This window comes from Protomyctophum parallelum (assembly GCF_964188405.1).
Source record: "Protomyctophum parallelum genome assembly, chromosome: 12".
Classification (NCBI taxonomy): domain Eukaryota; kingdom Metazoa; phylum Chordata; class Actinopteri; order Myctophiformes; family Myctophidae; genus Protomyctophum; species Protomyctophum parallelum.
This window is the reverse complement of record NC_139712.1, coordinates 34,116,202-34,137,270: the sequence shown is the minus strand read 5'-3', so window position 1 is coordinate 34,137,270 and position 21,069 is coordinate 34,116,202. Positions and strand designations below refer to the sequence as shown.

The window sequence follows — 21,069 nt, the reverse complement described above, 5'->3', positions numbered from 1 at the left end:
CATTATCAAAGTACTGCCTAAAATCTAAATACATAAGGATGTAGCATGCCAGGAACACGCAACACGTAACATGTCATAGTCATCTAAAAGTGTCTAATCAAACAGATCACTGAAATGACCCAGAAAGAAAAGTTAAACTTACATCAATTGTGTCAACAGAGCAACTGAGCTTCATCTCCAGCCTGGAAACTTTGTTATGTGCTTCTTTCTCCAAGTCCTCAATGGTCTGGACCAGCACCTGGTTCTGCTCTACCAGGTCATTCACATAGGACTGAAGGACACGCACTTTCATCTGAATGGACAGACCAACACAGGGAAATGAATGGGTTTCCTTTTAATTTACAATGAAAACAGACATTACCATATAGTCTGTACTCTGTATCATTGATGGCTGAGTTAGGGAAGAAATGGTAAAACGTATTCACAGTACTACACAGTATCTACGACTATGATGTAACAGTATTTTGATTTGAGAAAAAAAAAAAAAAAAAGGGTTACAAATGGTAAACGTTCAATATGGGGTAGTACAAACTAATTTAGCTTTGGCACCTAGCTATAGTAGCTACAAAATCGACTGCTTACTACCTACTTTAATTACGGCACTATTATGTTTGTAACCATAGCTCCAATGGGTATGTGGATACAGTGAGAAATGTGTTTTTAGAGCATAAAGCTTTAAGATTGACTACTGACGTCAACATTTAGGACTTGGAAGCTCTTGGGTTCTGGAAATATAACCTTGTTAGGTGGGCCCACTACTGGGGTGGACTGACCGAAACCCATCTCTGAAACCTTGTTACCCTCGCTTTGATGCACAGCCCCGGCTCGCACAGGCCACATTCTGGAGCTAAATTATGTCACATGACAATTCCCATGATTAGGAACTTTTTTTTATTTTTTTATTTATTTAAATATGACTGTGTGCATCTCTGTTCCTGATTTCTCCCCGGTCGGATGGATACCTAATGCAATTTGCCACCTGTTACAAGTGCTGTGGTCTTTATGAAAGCACCCCTATGCTTCCTCAAGCCATTTGTCTAGCAGGGATGGCCGGGTCATTCTCATGATGGCCCAGCAGCCATTGTGCACAGGATGCACTCTCATTTGCTTCAGATGAACACAACAGACCCGGTATGGATACAGATAAATGAGGTTATGCACAAACAGTGAGGACAATTAGGTCTGAGGCGCTTTTGTGAACTTAAAGGGTTAGTTCAGATTTTTGGACATAAAGCTGTAGGAAATATTTGCCATAGTGGTTGCAAAGGTGTCTGTTAATTGATTGCCTGAGTCCAGTGGTGGGAGTTCTCGTCTGGTTTTTTGGTGAATATTAAAGATGGACTGCCGTGATTATTTTCCACCCTAAAACATGATCATCAGGTAAAATTATTATAATGATATATAATAAGTGTACAGTATTTGTTAAAATTTCATTTTTATGTGGCCACACCCACCAGTTCAACAAGTATGCCTGGTTTTCTTGGTGGGTGGTGATGGGTTGTGATCCACCTGAACTGAAGCTGCACCCACAGCTGTTGTTGTATGATAAAGGGGGAGGGATGTCACTATATCACTGTTTTCTTTTCATTGGCACGTTTGACTGTCAAGGTTAGGACAGTCAGGCTCTAGGAAGAAACTCTAAATACAAAGTGAAGACATCATTGCACATAACGACGACACCAAGGGTCTAATGAAGTACTGTCACCTCATAAACACATGAAAAACTATCTTTAAGTAGTTCCGGTCATCTGGTGGGGGTCTGGGGGGGCCACACATTTTAAAGATAAATCAATCCACAAAACTAGTGTAATTTGTATTGTTGACATAATTTCTACCATATAGAGCAACTTCTGTTCAACTTTGACCCCTCTGTCACATGGAACTATGTTTTGTGTCCAGTATCGCTACGCCAGCAGCAGCACAAAACCATATCGTTCCATGTCGACAGAATGGTCAAAGTTGAACTAACCCTTTAAAGGTAGGGTCAGCGGTCTCCGAGGCTAGGTAATTAGTGATATTTTTTTGTCTAAAACAAAAAGGTTAAAGCTCTATATTCTGCTATAGAGTGCTTGTTCAGTAACATGGGTCTCTCCATCTCCCCAGTTGTTTCAATAAACAAGAAAGAAAGAAAAAAAAAGAGAATCTTCCAATTTCAGCCAATAAAAATTGTAAAATGCAGAGTAATATAGTAAGAGAGTGGCGACACTAGCATTGACTCCCATTGTAACATTGGAATGCGGAAGTGCTCATTCTATCTCAATGGCATAGTTCCAGCCATAGGAGCAATGTTTGGAACTAGTTTTAAAATAATTGAAGTGGAATAATTTGGTAGGCCTACAATATTTGCATCTGAGATGTAGTGGAGTAGCAGTAAAAGGACTGGAAATTGGAAATACTGAAGTAAAGTATACAAAAACCTCAAAATGATTCTTAATTACAGTACTTAAGTAAATGTACTTAGTTGTGAACAAACTCTCTAGTCTACAGCAATGATTTACTATCAGAATAATGAGAATATAGAGCTATTTAGAACTTACATTGAAAGAGTACAAATACAATTATCAGCATATGTTGTGCATTTCATAGCAAGCCCATAACAGAAGAGCCACACAGACGTTGGTCAAATAATGTTCAATGGGGCATCATATAATAGCACAAACCAATAAATTATGGCAGCGGTGGGGTTCGAACCCACGCCTCCGGAGAGACTGGAGCCTAAATCCAGCGCCTTAGACCACTCGGCCACGCTACCGATAAAACACTAAGGAGGCACACGTCATATAAAAGCATACTATACCACGACACGTACCAAGCCATTAACCAATACCTTTAAAAGCAGCTGAACATTTTTAGTAGTTTTGTAAAAGATAATATTAAATACATTTTTTTAAAACAGTTTGTTCTTGTCGCAATGTGACATCACACACGGAGTCACGGACACGCGGTAGCTATGTTTACACAATGCTGTAAACAGAGCTACCGTACATAATAGGCTACTGTACATACTTTCCATAGTTTTTACAAGTTTTTTATTACGTTTTTTATTTTGACGCTTGCTTCGACAATGTAAACAACGTCTGTTTTCTCATTCGTTGAACGAATTGCTCATTTTGACTGGCTGGCATTAAAGACGACTACGACTACCTACCCGCAGAGTGTCTTCTTGGCGGGTGCCAGTGTCTTCTTCTATGTGTCTCAGTCTGTCCGCATAAAGACACGTGAATTCACCGAGGAGACGTTTGATGTCCAGCGTCGTTTCATTCGCCTCAACGCCGCTCAAAGTGCCGCTGTCCTCGGCACGCCGTGGCCCGGCGGAGGACAGTTGTGTGCTGTTGTTACCGTTTTCACGACTCATGTTTATTATGTAAAAGTTGCACAAAGTATTACTTTTAGTTTTACCACACAGACGTTAACTGGTGTGTGTAAGGTAGTCTCTCACACAGTAGCATTATAGCAGCAGGTGGACTTAATCAGCTGCTGTTAAAACTACTGCACTCACACACACTCACAAAATTAAATAATAATTAATCATAATATGGAGCATGTACCATACGTACACATAGTATTTTAATTAACTTCTTGCTCTTAAATATAACTTCGTAATAATAAAGTTTGGTCGCCACTTGTGCAGGCTTCCATATTCGTTGCTAATAACAACGGATCGGAGCTTGATGCTTCGTCGCGCGACGGTGTCCCGCGCCGAAAACGGCAGATCTGCAAGCTCACAACTAGTGGCGTCCGCGACGCGCTGTGAGCGTGCAGATCTGCTGTTTTCGGTGGACTGGACTCGTACAATGAACGGACTCCTTTGCCGCCCACGTTGCCGCTGTGCGCTCCGATTTGCTGGCTGCGGTCAGGTTGGCTGTTAATGTTCACGCCATTGGTCGGTTTCGCTCTATGGGGCGGGATTACCGTGCAACAACCCCGGAAGTAGGGGTTTTGTTTACATGCAGAAACATACTGACGTCTGACAGAAGAAGAGTCTGCTGTTGCTGTTTACATTCACAGCCCACGCAATGGGTAAATAAATACACCCCCGTTCGTCGTGTCGCTTTGGCATGTGTGTGCATTAATGTCGAATTTTGATTATCTACCAAATGTGACTGTTTCTTAATCTTACCGAAAGCGGTGGACCCTCTTGTAAACAAGTGTAATGTAATGCTTTATGCTGTCGTCCAATCACAGTTAACAGTTTTTGTATTGAGTTGTGCTTGAAATGTACTGTGATTCTGCAAACTGTTAATAAACACTTCAATCGATCAAGGCGATCATCGGGTCGCGTGGGAATGAGATGTACCCGACAGAACGTCATGATGTGTTTTGATTCATTGATTGATTGAACATTGTATTAACAGATTGCATAATGCATGGGTACATTTCAAAGAAAGTACAGGTCAATACAAAAACTGCTACGAGGATAAAACCAGTAAAAGCACAGAATACTTGTTTATACCTGTCTAAATACTTCCTTAAAGTCCACACCCACAACACCAGAGGGAGTTAAACAAACCATGTGCAACCCAGATTCGGCACAAACAAGTAGTACAGTCACTGGAGGAGGGGGTCCAGTGGAGGTCTCCTGCACCCCCCGGAAATATACTTCTAATCAGTGTTTTCTTATTAGAAAAAATGTGCTGAAAATGATGAGCTATGATAAAAAGTTGTCAAAATGTCCCACCTACCTCAAAACCCCCTTTTTGGTATATGGCTCTGGCAAAATTGTGTAAAGGCAAATATTAATTCACTAAAATGACATAAATAGACATGGTAGTCTGAAATTGGTCATGAAGTATCTTGACACATAGGGGTAAGTAGCAGAACAGGATTTGGGGGGTTGCTAACATTATATTCTTAAATATGACCCATATCATCCTCAAAACCACAAAATAATATGGTGTCCGCTTGACTAATAACAACAAAGATGGTTGTTTTCCAACACATTATGGTGAGTATCACTGCCTCACTTCCCATATCCCTAAGCTTCAATTTGAGCCCAAGATAACCTTTCTGTCTTGTAAATTAGTCTTTCTGTAGCCAAAATTCTGAACTATACCTCAAATCGGTGAACATTTTATATTTAGTCATTATACATTTGGAATAAATGAATGAATCACTGAGTTTGAACTGACTCCACATCATGGAATATTTCTTACTTGAATAAGCTATGTTAAGTTTGCAAAGTGTCCCATCTACCATTTTTATGCAAATGAGTGCCTCCATTATCAAAATAATCTATTTTCACTATATCTCAGCCAATATTGCACTTAAATGAACAAATAAGGTGTCTAGACCTATGTTTTGAGGGTCAAGGATCTCAGTGAAACTATTCTTAAAGTGACCACATGTGCCCGTGGCATGCCGGTGTACAAATCAGTGCCGATTAAATATCTATCTCGTCGGCTTCTTGTCTATGCTCTCCAGACAGTGTCAAGGAGATCAACCAGTGAGGTTGGTAGGACTGCACCGCAGGACACACTGGATTAAAAAACTCAACCACCCCTGTCCTTCATCATAGGGTTTTGTTTTTTCCAAAAAAGCTTCATCAGCTCGCTTGTATAAGGCAACACGGTGGTTCTCTTCAGAGCAGAGTAGCATGGAGGAAGACGAGCCAGGTCAACTTTAGATTTAGAAATGAGTTTGTCATCTGCCCCCACCACTCTTTCACTGAAGACTCACAATTCAAATAGCTCTAGCCAAGCCATGTGGCTCATAGGGCAGGAGCCTAACAAGTACACTCCCTGGCATGACTAGTATGTCGCAGGGACCCTTTGGTATTACCCAGCTCGGGATCGAACCCCTGACCATCCAGTCTCAGGGTGGACGCTCTAACTACAAGGCCACTGAGCTGTTGATGATATCCAGGGCCTCTTACGGGTGTGTAACTCAAGTCTAGAGTGTAAAAAATGGAACCAAATGGACATGTAAGCCTTGCGGAGCCATGAGGCCCATAGGGCAGGAGCCTATCTCCCGTTTCTGTAGTAGGAGGCAGCTTGATGTACAAGTGTCAAGCCTGGACATGACACTAGTATGTACAGGTAGCAGGGACTTACCCCAATCCAACCCTTGATGCTGAGTACCAATCAGGGAGGTACTGGGTTCCATTTTTCGGAGTCTTTGGTATGACCCGGCCGGGGATCGAACCCTGACCTCCCAGGCTCAAGGCAAATGCTCTGACCACAAGGCCACTGAGCTGTTGATATACAGGGCCCCTTACGGGTATGCAACTCTGAATGTACAAATGGAACCGTAAGGGTTATGGGGGTCCTTGAAATGTGCCTTGTGCTACACTATATAGAACATATCCTTAATTAGTATAGTTGGAGCAATTAATCTGTCTGCTGTATGGACAGAGTTGCGAGTCTTCAGTATGGTAAATGGTGGATTTATAAAGCGCTTTTATCCAAGGCGCTTTACATAGATTGTGCATTACAGTCACCCATTCATACACTGATGGCAGCGGAAACCATGCAAGGCACCAAACTGCACACCAGGAGCCGTTAGGGGTTCAGTGTCTTGCTCAAGGACACTTCGACACTAACTCTGGGGGAGCCCGGGTTTGAACTGGCAACCTTTTGGTTACTATCCAGCCACTCTACCCCTGATCCACCGCCGCCCCAGTGGACGTCACCCGTGACAAGTTGCTGTGGATAATGATGTGGGGAAGTGACCACTCACTTTAAATCTAAAGTTGACCTGGATCGTCTTCCTCCATGCTACTCTGCTCTGAAGAGAACCATCGTGTTGCCTGATAGCTGATGTAGCTGATGAAGCTATTGTGGAAAAACCAAAACCATATGAAGGGCAGAGATGGTTGAAAATCCTTGTCATTGGAGACCATGGACAAGCAGACAAAAAAGACTGATGAGTTCCATGAACACGATGACTCATTCATGTGATTGTGCATTTTGTCCTTTATGGTGCAGGCTAGGGTGGTCACTGTTTGTACACTGTTACACACTTACATTTTTGCCTTTGAGTGTGTACAGGAATAGGATGGAATACTGTTACAGGATTGTGTGACTGTTTGAATTTTGTACTGCATATTGCAGGCCATTCTATAGTCTTGCCGTATACTATTGTTCATACTAAGGATGTTTTTAGTTTGTGATTTTATTCTACAGTATATTCTAAATTATAAAGCTTGCTTAAAAACACAGCACCTGTCTAGATGTTATATGCAATATTGGTATCTCTTACGTATAAATGTGACTTTATTGTAATGGCGGCACTGATTTGTACACTAGCATGCCACGGGCACATGTGGTCACTTTAAGAATAGGTCTAGACACCTTATTTGTTCATTTAACCCATTCTGAACGGGCACCCATTTTGGTGTCAGCATCATGTTATGCTTTAGCTATTGAAAAATAGCAGATCTACAAGCTCATATCGCGCCACCGAGTGGCGCCATATGAGCTTGTAGGTCTGCTATTTTTGAAAAAAATCTAAGAACGACTGACATTTTTAGAATCTGATCTCAGGTCAGAATGGGTTCGTCAGACCAGCGTGTGTCCAGTGGAAACCTCGTATGAATCTGATCTCAGGTCAGAATGGGTTAAGTGCAATATAGATATAGATATAGTGAAAATCGATTGTCTTAATAATGGCATGGGCGGAGCTTGAGGGGGTTCAGGGGGTGCACTGCAAACTTAACTTCTGGCTTCTGACAGTAGTTTGTAATCATCTCTCTTATCATGATATGATGACTCGCTGTATGGCTGTAGTGCATGTGTGTATGTGTGTGAGCTGCTGTACTACCTAAATAACTCATTTTTAGGGGTTAGGGCATTGTAAAAACGCTAAAATAATAAAATAAAGGTAAAAAGAAATTGCGTGCGCACGCACGGGTGTCGTTGGCCAAGCAGTCGCACCCCCAGGCGTCAAGTTCAAGCTCCGCCTATGAATAATGGTGACACTCATTTGCATAAAAATGGTAGATTGGTCACTTTGCCAACTTTATAACATAGCTTATTCAAGTAAGAAATATTCCATAATGTGGAGTCAGTTCAAACTCAGTTATTCATTCAAAATGTATAGCTGATACTGACTGAATATACAATGTTCACCGATTTGAGGTATAGTATATACCAAAGGGTCCCTTTGGTACATACTAGTCATGCCAGGGAGTGTACTTGTTAGGCTCCTGCCCTATGAGCCACATGGCTTGGCTAGAGCTATAGAGCTATTTGAATTGTGAGTCTTCAGTGAAAGAGTGGTGGGGGCAGATGACAAACTCATTTCTAAATCTAAAGTTGACCTGGCTCATCTTGCTCCATGCTACTCTGCTCTGAAGAGAACCACCGTGTTGCCTTATACAAGCGAGCTGATGAAGCTTTTTTGGAAAAACCAAAACCCTATGATGAAGGACAGGGGTGGTTGAGTTTTTTAATCCAGTGTGTCCTGCGGTGCAGTCCTACCAACCTCACTGGTTGATCTCCTTGACACTGTCTGGAGAGCATGGACAAGAAGCTGACGAGATAGATATTTAATCGGCACTGATTTGTACACCAGCATGCCACGGGCACATGTGGTCACTTTAAGAATAGTTTCACTGAGATCCTTGACCCTCAAAACATAGGTCTAGACACCCTATTTGTTCATTTAAGTGCAATATTGGCTGAGATATAGTGAAAATCGATTATTTTGATAATGGAGGCACTCATTTGCATAAAAATGGTAGATGGGACACTTTGCAAACTTTTTAACATAGCTTATTCAAGTAAGAAATATTCCATGATGTGGAGTCAGTTCAAACTCAGTTATTCATTCATTTATTCCAAATGTATAGCTGATACTGACTAAATATACAATTTTCACCGATTTGAGTATTTTGGCTACAGAAAGACTAATTTACAAGACAGAAAGGTTGTCTTGGGCTCAAATTGAAGCTTAGGGATATGGGAAGTTTTCTATATACAAGTGAGGCAGTGATACTCACGATAATGTGTTGGAAAATAACCATCTTTATTGTTATTAGTCAAGCGGACACCATATTCTTTTGTGTTTTTGAGGATAATGTGGGTCATATTTAAGAATATAATGGTAGCAACCCCCCAAATCCTGTTCTGCTACTTACCCCTATGTGTCAAGATACTTCATGACCAATTTCAGACTACCATGTCTATGTATGTAAATTTTAGTGAATTAATATTTGCCTTTACACAATTTCGCCAGAGCCATATACCAAAAAGGGGGTTTTGAGGTAGGTGGGACATTTTGACAACTTTTTATCATAGCTCATCATTTTCAGCACATTTTTTCCAATAAGAAAACACTGATTAGAAGTATATTTCCGGGGGGTGCAGGAGACCCCCCTCCAGCGACTAGACTAAAGGGACTAAATTAATTTCGCTCCTATGCCACCAACATGTGGAACGCCCTACCAACAGTCATTAAGACATGCAAATCCCTTGACTCCTTCAAAACTGCTCTCAAAGGGCACCTACAGAGTACAGACGGCTGCAATTCGAAACTGGCCCCGTAAAATCTGAATCCCCCACCCCACCCTGAATATGTTTTTTTTCCCCCTTTTTATGATTATTTCCTTTTTTTGGCTATATAGATGTGTATATTCTTAAGTCTCTAAATGTTTTGATGAATTGGTGTCGTCCACTCACAGTTAAAAGTTTTTGTATTGAGTTGTACTTGAAATGTACTGTAATTCTGCAAACTGTTCAATCAACTCGATCAATCAATCAACATCAGGGTCCTCCATTTTCAATTCACAAATATACACTTCTATGCACCTCTGCTGTATTTCTTCAGGGCCGGTATCTCTTCAATGGTGTTGTCCAGAGTCCTGTCGTGTGCAGCACTGACAGTGTAATCAATCACATGGATTACACTTCTCAGTCGCCACAACTGATTTCAGTCATTTGAATTCCATAGAGGCCAGCGTGTCTTTTGTTAAAGCATGCTGCCGAAAATAGCAGATCTACAAGCTCAGCGCAATGTGCCATGTTGTGAGCTTGTAGATCGGCTATTTTTGGTCATTAGTTATTTTAAGATATTTTAAGTGACCAAACTAGCAATATAATACAAGTTTAGAAGCATGTTCCAGAAACATGAATGGTCTTAGAAATGTCATAAAAGCAACCTTAATGCATCAACTCTTTGATTTCTTCAGCTGGTCGGCCTAAAACAGCATCATTACATTTTCAGTCTTGAGATTATATTTGGCTTTAATCCATGCAATCCTAGCTATCTAGTGCATATGCATAGTATATTATTGTATTTCATATATGTGCAGTCGCACTTTCAATATCAGATTAATCGTTGTGGCAGTTTTTCACCATCCATGTGTGACGGTCACTAGAAAAGTAGAAAGACAGAAAGGTCATGATATATTTCTATCTACTTGACTACTCTATTCAATGTTGTTGTCCAGTACTTGGCATTTACGTCACCCCTCCTCACGTACAGTACATCCTCGGATAGATTGGCTTATGCTATGTGTAGCCTTGGATCACACAAGGGTCATCTGTCAATATCTGACACAGTCCAGGGCTGTGTCATATAAATAACGATGAAGCTTGCACAAAAACGAATTCCACCCCACTTCTTTTTGTAAACCTGTGATGTGACGAAGCTGATTCTGATTCTGTCGTCTGTATACTCTGTCTGTACATACCGTAATTATAGCTAGTGCATAGTAGTACATTACCAGTATTATTTATCTTTTCCCTGACTGTTGAAGGTCGTTTATTGTTACGTCTTCTATACGGCATAAGAGTAAAAAAGTTCAGCTCCTGCAACAGAATATTAATGATAAATGTGACAGGGAGAAAAAAATAAACAACCACATTATATACTGTAGGCCTACATACATATACGCTATGGCAGTCACTGCATAGTGGCTGTACACTATACACTAATGCTTTCTTTAACAGCATATACTGCTCCACATCATCCAATTATTCCTCAAAATAATCGGTACCAGCGATCAAAAACTGCCACATTGACATTCATAGCAAAGTTGATCTTATTGATTTCCAAGAGATTATACTGACTTCATTCCTGTCATCTCAGTCACCCGTCTCTACTCTTTCGTCGTTATATCTCCCTTTCCCAGTGTGTGTGTGTGTGTGTGCTCTGTGCTGTGCTCTCACACTCTACCAAAACCTAATCCCCCCGCTGTCATTATAACATAATGCTCTTGACTTATTATCAAAATGGGGCAGATTTGGATTTTTGTTGTTGTTGTTAAAAACACTGATAAGCCCCAGAGCTGAAGAATTAGGAGACAATGCCATTACGTAGAGAACAAACATGCAGAGGTTGATTGCGTGCGTGCGTGCGTGCGTGCGTGCGTGCGTGCGTGCGTGTGTGTGTGTGTGTGTGTGTGAACACTTAGTATAATGAGTGTGTTTTTTAAATAAATCACTAAAGTTAAATTGGGCTGTGATCTCACTCTGGGGTCACAAGGTCACAGACCGTACAGTTGGAAAAAAAAAGCCATGTGAAAAGGCACAGGGATTTATGTGCCTACATTACATGGAAATAATTATTTATTTACTCCTAGTGACTGTACTATCCGATCAAAATGGACATAATTTGTGTGGTTTATTATTTTCATAATGCTTAATACAGGTTTGTTTGTTGAGGTCTCACAATAAGTAGACAGAGGCTGTGTAAATCCATGGCACATTCTGCTACATGAAACCATTGTTCATCCCTGCTATTGTACATCCTAGTTGAACAGCATTTCAGACATGCAGGCATAGACAGCTGAATTGAAACACTCGCGCGCACGCACACAGACAGATAGAGGGATAGATACTGTAGATATTGCTATACACGCACACGCATGGATACAACAATATATCATTATAACACTGTTGTCATTATATTATCATGGTGTCTATACATTTTGTGAGATGTAGGAGGGGCCCCGCACAGGAGTCAACCCACAGAGCCTGGTCCTTCCATGCGCCAGATTGGTCTACCTCCCAGTCCCGGCAGAGTAGTTCCGGATTGTGTGGCCCTGGTCTTTCCCTAGTGGGTCTGATCGACACTGACGTAAGTCGGGACTTGATTCGGCTGGGTCACCTGAGTCAGGGGTATGATGTTCGCGAGACCCGAAACCCTGATGACCTTGGGATACATCACTGAGGATATGTCCCAGGTGCATGCATCCATGCGATGTATTTTCGTTCTTCATCTTTTCTTTTGGCAGTTTCGGCAAAAGAAAAGATGAGTAGGGAATTTCAGAATAGGGATTCCGGGGCTTAAGTGGTTGCATCCATTCAATTTCCTACTTACTGTCTTTTAATTATTCGATATATAAAACATAAAAGGATTCATCGCTTTTCTGTCTCATCCATAAAAGACGGTTGCTCAGATATTCCTCAGCAGTGACAGCACATTGTTGTTCTTCAGCATACTACTACGCCCCAGTGCTCTCACACAGACTCCTAGAAGAAAGACACAAGTTCAATTTTCTCATTCATTAGCTTGTTCTCCTTTTCTCCCACTCATTCGATATGCTTCTCTGGCCTGTAAATGTTTCATGACTTTTTAAGTTGTTTTTTTCTTTCTTTGCAAGCCTTCTATACATATTACTCATACTGCCTTAGCATACTCCAACCTTCGTACTCACAAAATCAATTAATTCTCCTTAATAATTTACCTTCTGAGCAAACCCGATTAGCAGAGCACTATTTTTTTGTGTCGGATGTGCTTCTCTAAGTGATGTTTTTTTTCCTCCCCTCTCCTTTTTTTCAGGCATTAACTTGGCCCTCACCCCATGGCTCGAAGGAGTCTTGGGTGATTACAGAAAGAGGAGAGCCTTGATAAAGCATTAGTGTGCGACACACACACACACACACACACACACACACACAGCCTGAGGACCCCTCCGTACATTTGCACACATTCATTTTTCATGAAACAGACTCATAACAATTAGTCTGGTTACCGCCTGGGTAATCTTAGCGTCCCCTGTAATGCCTGTGGTCGGCGGCCGCGCTGTATGACATCACTCTTTTCAAAGTTCTAAATCTGACATTCCCATCCGTTTTCATAGCGAGGACATTAGCAAGCCTTGGCTAATAGGCCTGTATTCGTTGCTGGCGAAAGAAGGGTAATAAAGTGGGAGAGAGAAAGGGGGGGGGGGGGGGGGGGTAGAGAGAGAGGGAGAGAAAATGAGGTTGGAGTGCTTAGAGGAATAGGTTATATTCGCCAGACCTTTTACACAAATTAATTTACATGCGAGGGCAGAAAATGTAAAGTTGTAATCCGGCAGCATGTGTCGCCAACGCATAGCCTATTTCTCGCTACAGGCATCATAGAAAGCCAAGTGACCGTTTATGTATTATTTCAACAAATATATTATGCTGCTAACAACCATAGCTAAGTGCTTTGGAATTTGAGCACTATTCCGTGCCAGGAGCTAAATCGAGACTTTGGCCAGACGGTTTACAACTGGCGTTGGAATGACAGCCTTGTGGATGGTTTCCGAGCTTTTGTGCATTGTAGGGGGAAAAAAAGCATAAACACGGACTGCCAAACCCCACCACCCCCATCCCCCTAGTCCTCCTTCCTAAAAGCAACCCCCCCACCACCACCTCCCTCTCCCAGACACTGCAAGCCAAAGCCAAGGTCAAGAAGACAGTGCCACCACCCTCTCTGTCTATAGGCTATTCCCCGGATGCCCAAACCACGGCCGTGTGCGCATCAGGAATGTTCCCTCCTCCCCTATTGTGACTGCCAGTCTGAAGGTCAGCTCCTTGGGAGAGGTTCATGCTTATCTATTTTAACCCCCCCCCCCCCCTCTCTTTCTCCTCTTCCTCCACTATCGACAGACAGTAGCTTGGAGCTGTTCAGCCAGAGGGTCTGGACTGGAGGTATGGTTCTGGTGACCTATCTCCATCTCCTGCCCGTCGGTAGCTGTCACCATTACACATTCAACTTGACGATTAATTGTCACACAGATAATTGTGCTTAACGATTTAATTGTTTTTCATATGAATTTAAAAAAAATCTGTTTGCCTCGTAATCGAAAATGCACAGGTCAGATATGACAAATAACTGAAAAATACAAAGAAATTACTGGCATATTCATTAATCGGAAATAGCTTATCTACGAGCTTACTTCGTGACGCGTTGTAAGCTTGTAGATCTGCTATTTCCATGTTTGATTGGATATTGTTGACACCCGAGGTATGGCATCCAGATTCTAAGCTATCTTTGTCTTGCACATGACTCACCAGCTATGGGGGGAGGCGCGGATTCTCGTTAGGGCTGAATTAACCTTATCAACCCTTTAATTAACTCTTAATATTTTCTGAAAAAGAAGAAAATTATTTTAGAGGGGGAAAAAATACTTATGTCTTTTCTTGTTTTGATTGCAGGGTGAGCTGCTCTAACCCAGTGGTTCTCAAAATGGAGTCTGGGGACCCCCAGGCATCCTTGAGGGGGTTCCAGGGGGTCCCCCAACACAATTAGTTAACATGGCATCAAAATATTTCTAAACCTAGAATACATCAAATATTCTATCTAGCGATAGATAGAATTTGAGAAAGCTCTAATATTTTTTGAAGCATTTGAAATCTTGTATGGTTGGGAGGGGGGGGGGGGGTGTCAGACACCATTGGTCCAGGAGAGGGCATTTAGCCTCTGTACTGTATCCATGAGAGAGTTATGAAGTCAACATCCCCTTGTCACTGTATCACACCGGGCTTGTGTACTGTATGTGCACGTGTGTGCGCCGCCCGCCACTTGCGTTCCTGCGATGACGCACACGTCTGTTCAGTTTACAGTGCTCGGTAAACACTGGCATTGATTGTGACTTTTGACTATTACATAAGGAGCAGCATGGATTTCCAGCTGTCCGCGGTCAAAGCCCTGTAAATTCAAATGCTTAATTTTTATAGGCAGGCCCGCATTGACTGAAGTGTCTGCTTGTTATATATTTGGCAAGTGGCTGCAAGTCTGAAGGGAGGCTGTCAATAGCAATCCCTGCTATTGATATGGTAGTGGGCACAAGATGTTACTTGGCCCCCCGACACCGACATCGCTCTGATCCCCTCTACATCATAATTACATTAATATTGACAAACCCTTGACAATAGTCACATTACTATTGATAGGTGGCTGTCAATACCGTGTTCCCCCAAATAAAACATATTCATTCATAACTTGTAAACTGCTCGATAAAAGGCTTTGAAGAGAATATCGGACCGGGCCGGGGTTTTGCTCTCCCGAGAGAGAGCTGCTACTGCTACTGTGACGGGGATTTCTACCACCTGGCTCTGTGTGTGCGTGTCCATGTGTATGTGTCTACAGTATATAGACTGATGGATTAGCTTAGCTCTGTATTAGAGCTCTGCCTATTGAGGCTTTGCTTGACACACACACACACACACAACGGCACATTTTCATCTATGGCACCTCCTGCACCGGTGCACCCCCTATCAAGGCAAAAAAATCACATACAAATATAAATAAATTAACACTGTTTATGAGTTAGCAGCACTGTGGCATACATTCAAATTCTTTCTTTTTTTGTCCCCTCAAACTCACTCACAGGACCAGATCTAGTTCACCGAGATGCACATTAGCAGCAGCATTTAAAATGCAGCTCAATGCATTTGTCACACCTGCTTTAGTTCGGTGTGAATTTTCCCTCTGATTTCCATTCCTTTGCAAGTTCTAACTGGGTTGGACGGTGTATGCAGGAGCCTATTGAAACATCATGAATACACGCATGGTCCTGTTCAACAATAACACTCCCCCAACCCCCTACACCCCCACCCCTTCTGAGAAGCATCCAAAGTGACCATCATCTTTCTCTCTTTCTGTCAAAAAACTGCCATATTTACCCAGCTGAAATCTCTCTTAAAGCCTCATGACAAATCCTGTTCAGCAGGACACAAAAGACGCCGTTTAAAAAGCTTTCTCTCTCTCTCTCTCTTTTCCTTTCCCACTCTTTCGCTCTCTGTCATGCCCCCCCCCCCTCTTTAAGTCACTTCGTTAGCCCTTCACTTCCTAGGGGTTTCATTGGAGGAGAGGGCATGTAAAACCGTGGGGGGGGGGGGGACTGAGTGACACTGGGAGCGGTTCGGTGCGTTAGTAGTAGGAAGGAAATAGCCCCAGACGTCACAGCAGCGAGATCCCATATGGAGTAGCAGTGGTGGCGGTTTGTGTGTGTGTGTGTGTGTGTGTGTGTGGGGGACGAGGGTAGCAGTTCCACATTTGGCAGATGTTTATGGTGTAGCAGAGACTGTGCCGTTAGCCTAATCCCCGGTGATGTGATTTGTACACACACCCTATCTCCAGAGGGAGCAGAGGCCTCTGGGCCTCGCCCTGGATGTGTACTCTGTGTGTATGTGTGTGTGTGTGTGTGTGTGTGTGTGTGTGTGTGTGTGTGTGTGTGTACTCTGTGTGTGTGTGTGTACTCTGTGTGTGTGTGTGTGTGTGTGTGTGTGTGTGTGTGTGTGTGTGTGTGTGTGTGTGTGTGTGTGTGTGTGTGTGTGTGTGTGTGTGTGTGTGTGTGTGTGTGTTTATAAACTAGTTTTAAGACCCCGTGCTCCTCCACATTGCGTGGCTCAAAGGTTGCATTATGGATGGGTTTTACATGTGAAAAGTGATTTCCGTTGCCGTGTATAAAGGGGTAGAGGGAAGGGGGGTGTGGGGGGGGGGGCGGGGGGACGTAAACTTTCCAAACAGAGCATCATCCCAATGTTTGGTCCCGAGTCACATTCCGGTTTGCTGTTAATACTTACTTGACTCTGTGTGGTCTGCTCTGCAGTGATTCTAGGATATTGCTAGTGGGCCCCCAAATAATGTTAAAAATATATATGTTTAGTATTTCTTTCTCACACACACACACACACACACACACACACACAGTGTTATAGGAACTTAAAATATACTATGTAGTTCCATTGATCCAACATAATCGATTGATCATTATAATAAGCATTCTCTGAAAATACACACACACACCCATCTGACCACTTAAAACGGCAGCCGAAAGGCATGCTTACAAGATTGTCAAGTAGGCCCTGATCCAGAAAAGGTTGGGAGTTGTTTACATACTTACTTACTTACTTACTTACTATTTTCACCATTTTGAAATAGCTAATGTATATATAGGCTTAAAAAGTGGTTAAACCTGATGATATCTACATTTATAAATTGTGCTGAGGAGTGAGGACCCACTGGAACCCCCTCACGGACTCCACTTTGAGAATCACTGACCTAAACAGAGGACCAGTAGTTTCAGTGTTTAATCACCTTTGGACTCAGGGTTACAGTACAGCCCGGCATGCTGCAGAATCATGCTCAGATGACAGAACATGAAGAATTGGTTTTGAACCTGAAATCATCGGATGATTAAACACCTGGACCCGTGCTTCGTTGTGTTCTCTCCTCTCTTCCCAGCCGGTGTGGAAGAAGACAGCGAGGGGAACCGGAGAGAGACGGATGGAGGTCCGGGTGCAGCGGGCGGCGGCGGTGGCGACCCGCAGCAGCCCCCAGTGCTGCGCATCAGCCAGCTGGACGCCTTCGAGCTGGACGGGACGCTGGAGCAGCTGGTGTGGGAGCGCTTCTCCCACTGCTTCCAGAACTGCCGTCCGGGCCTGCTCACCCCGGTGGAGCCTGAGCTCAGGTACTAACAGCAGCAGGCCCCATCCACAATTAACACATTTACTGCGTTATAAATGAATCTATAACTCCCGTATAAAGTATAAAATGACGGAATGCATGCACTGTTTGTTTTTAATTAGTGGTACCAGTTATGGTCAGTCATTCCTTTGTATATTTAATTTCTTTGTCATAACCCGTACAGTTTTGTTTACAAAGCAAACTATGTCAAACAGAAATGTAATTTTGAGTGATTATGTCCCAATGTTCAAGGGCAAAAGAAAACACAATTTAATCCCAATAATTTTGTATGACACACCTCAACCTCGTCATGCAGGGCCTTGCTGCAGCTGCTCCTGTGGAGGTTCACCATGTACTCGGGCAGCGCCACGGTGGGCCAGGCTCTGCTCAGCCTGCGCTACCACAACACCCTGTCACCTTTCACCCGCTACAGGTCAGACACCTACAGCCAGCATACAAAGAATTAGATTATTAGATGAATTAATACACATATCACAACTGTCTAAAACTATCCTAACCTGCGGCTCAACAGCTGCTATGTACAGTATGTAGATATCTTTGTAGAACTCCTTGCTCTCTCTCCCTGACTGCCCCCCCCCCCCCCCCCCCATTACAGGTCCCTGTCCCGCGGACAGAAGCTGGGTCTGGCCCTGCTCACCATCGGGCCCCGCTGGCTCCAGGAGCGCTCTCACAGCCTGCTGCGGCCCTTGGGACTGGTTGGAGGAGGGGACGGCGGGGGGGCCCTGAGTCAGGGCCTTCGACACGCCATGGCCCTCGTCTCCGGTCTGACGCAGATCGCCAGCCTAATCAACTTCCTGGTTAGTTAAGGTTAAGTTAGCCACATTTGTTTTGTCATTACAAAATAAATGCTTACCAATAGCGTTCACCAATGTGTTCATAAAGGTGTCTGCTAACACCTCAATTAGTTCCAACCCAATTCCTCAGGGAAACTTCACTCAAACTTCAACTTGGCGGAATCCACTACAATTTGATGGATAGGCCCCCTGAAAAGTAGTCGTGGCCGAACTCATAATTAGACCAATGGCCATTAAAGGCCAATGTTTTATTGCGGAGGCCTTTCGAGTACCCCAACTTTGATTGGCTCCCATGAACTTACCCAGAGGAATTGGGTTGGAACACATTTATGAACACATTGGTGAAGAGAGCTATTGGTAAGCATTTTAATGCAGATTTATACCTAACCTTATGTCCCTGACCTAGGTGTTCCTGAGGAACGGGCGGCACCCGCTGCTGGCGGAGCGCGTGGTGGGAGCGCGGGCGGTGTTCAGCAAGGCGGAGGCGGCGGGCCGCGACGTGGCGTACCAGTACATGAACCGCGAGCTGCTCTGGCACGGCTTCGCCGAGTTCCTCATCTTCCTGCTGCCGCTGGTCAACACCAGGAAGGTCAAAGCCACCGTGAAGTCGCTGCTGGGCGGCGCCGGAGAGGGCGGCGCCGGGGGCGGGGACAGGCAGGGCGGCAAGGATGGCCTGGGAGTGTGGAAGGTAATAACACCACCAGTGTGTTTTGCTCTGAAACTAATAGGGGTGTAGTCCAGCACTTAAGCCAAGTTCAGGTTTTGCAACATAGTATAAGATTTAATCAATGCACAGATATGAAAGTTCTTGGCCGATATATTAAAATAACAATTTAGCCGATACTGATACTGATATGTTTATTCAGTTAATACGAAATAAATCTACAGCTTAGTGGTAGGCGAACACACCAACATAGCCAATGCAAAATGTTTGTTTATCAACAGCAGATAAATATCAATCAAATTTATCGGCCACATATCGATACAGATATGTGACCGATACATCGGTGCATGTCTAATTTAATCAATTTGCCATAATTTATCATTTAATAAAACAATCAATTTAAAACGGTTCCCTATGTTAGGAAAAGTGAGAAGTGAGAATTTATTTCAATGAAGGTTTGTCTGTCTTTCTGTGTGTGTGTGTGTAAGGAGTGTGGGCTGTGCGGGGAGTGGCCCACCATGCCTCACACGGTGGGCTGTGGCCACGTGTTCTGCTACTACTGCATCAAGAGTCTCGCCATCGCCGACCCCGCCCTCACCTGCCCCAGGTGCGGCGAGGAGGCGGGACCACCCGAGCCCGTCCAGCTGCCGGTGGAAATGACGGACATGGGAGGCAGGTGACGATGGACGATGTGTGGAAGCCATCAGTTCTTAGTTTTGAGTTGAAATGGAGAGTTTGACTTTGGAAATTAAACATGGTGGGATTATAAGGTTATAATTGTTATAACCGGTCTCTGAATGGAATATGACTTCCTACAGTTTGGACTCACCATCCACTATAGAGACTGTATATCGCTGCCGTCGGGTGGAAACCTTGTATGTCCAAAACAGTTACTTTTCAGGAAATGGAAAAAATAACCAGTGGATCCAGTCTATTTATTTAGTTGTGCCAAAACGAGATAATCTCGTGAAGATTACGAGATTTGATTAAAAATGATTTAAAAATGCAATTTTACCTTTTGTTTTTTAGCATCCGTTAGCTTCCGCCACTAGCATCCATAGGCCTCTAATTGTAGAAACAGCCTACATCTATAATCCGTGGCACAGGTTTATAGCCTATTAAAACATTAATCCGAGCCGTGGTGATCATCATGGCTGCTCTGGGGGGGCATCGTCCGTTCCTTTTTAAACTAGCTCCTCACCACTCGCTCTACACACTTCCACTCGGGTTGAGCATAGATACTGTATATAAATAATAGCGACACAATGCAATGCAAATGGATTGGAGGGGAATTCCGGTGCCGTCTCTGTCAAAAGAGTGCAAGTATGTTTAGCCTGGAGAAGAGAGTAAGTAATCATTTTATTAGGAAATATACCCAAGATACACAGTTGTGGACAAATAGGAATATCCTCTGAGATTATCTGGGATAATATACCAAATACTTCTTTCCAAAGCTTCATGATCTCTGGGCATTGCCATAAACAATGAAATAATGTACCCGTCTCCACGTTGCACTTTACACATTGGTCTGGTATATTAGGATCAAAATGATTAAGTAGAGAAGGAGTAATATACGTTCGCATCAGCCATTTGTATTGTAGTAACTTGTATCTGGTATTGATCGTCTGTGTTTGGGCTTTGTAGCAAGCCCTCTCCCAATGTTCAACACTTATTTCTACATTTAGATCCAGACCAGGCCAAACTTCTACACTCGGAGGATTCCCCAGACAACCTCACAAACGTATCATAGACCAGAGATACTTGACCACGACCATCAGAATAATTTACTATCTATCTAAAACTGATAGAGATGGCAGCTGGATTGAGTTATCTTGGGTACTTGAAATAAAACTTCTTATCTGTATGTACTTAAAAAAATGATTTGATGCTGGGATATCATATTTTCCTGATGTCCTTCAAAAGACATCAGTATATCAGAGATATCAGAGATTTTGGCAACCTTGTCTGCCCATGATTTAAACC

At 43.1% G+C, this 21,069-nt stretch overlaps 1 protein-coding gene across 1 annotated transcript; it reads left to right on the top strand.

The window, feature by feature from the left end:
- The first annotated feature begins 3,973 nt into the window (after window positions 1-3,973).
- On the top strand, window positions 3,974-20,041 carry pex2 (peroxisomal biogenesis factor 2). The gene is made up of 6 exons (XM_083778280.1): window positions 3,974-4,020; window positions 17,386-17,611; window positions 17,924-18,040; window positions 18,224-18,425; window positions 18,829-19,110; window positions 19,575-20,041. Exons 1-6 carry the CDS (start codon window positions 4,017-4,019, stop codon window positions 19,764-19,766), a joined length of 1,023 nt encoding a protein of 340 aa, XP_083634406.1. The 5' UTR covers window positions 3,974-4,016; the 3' UTR covers window positions 19,767-20,041.
- Window positions 20,042-21,069: the final 1,028 nt, after the last annotated feature.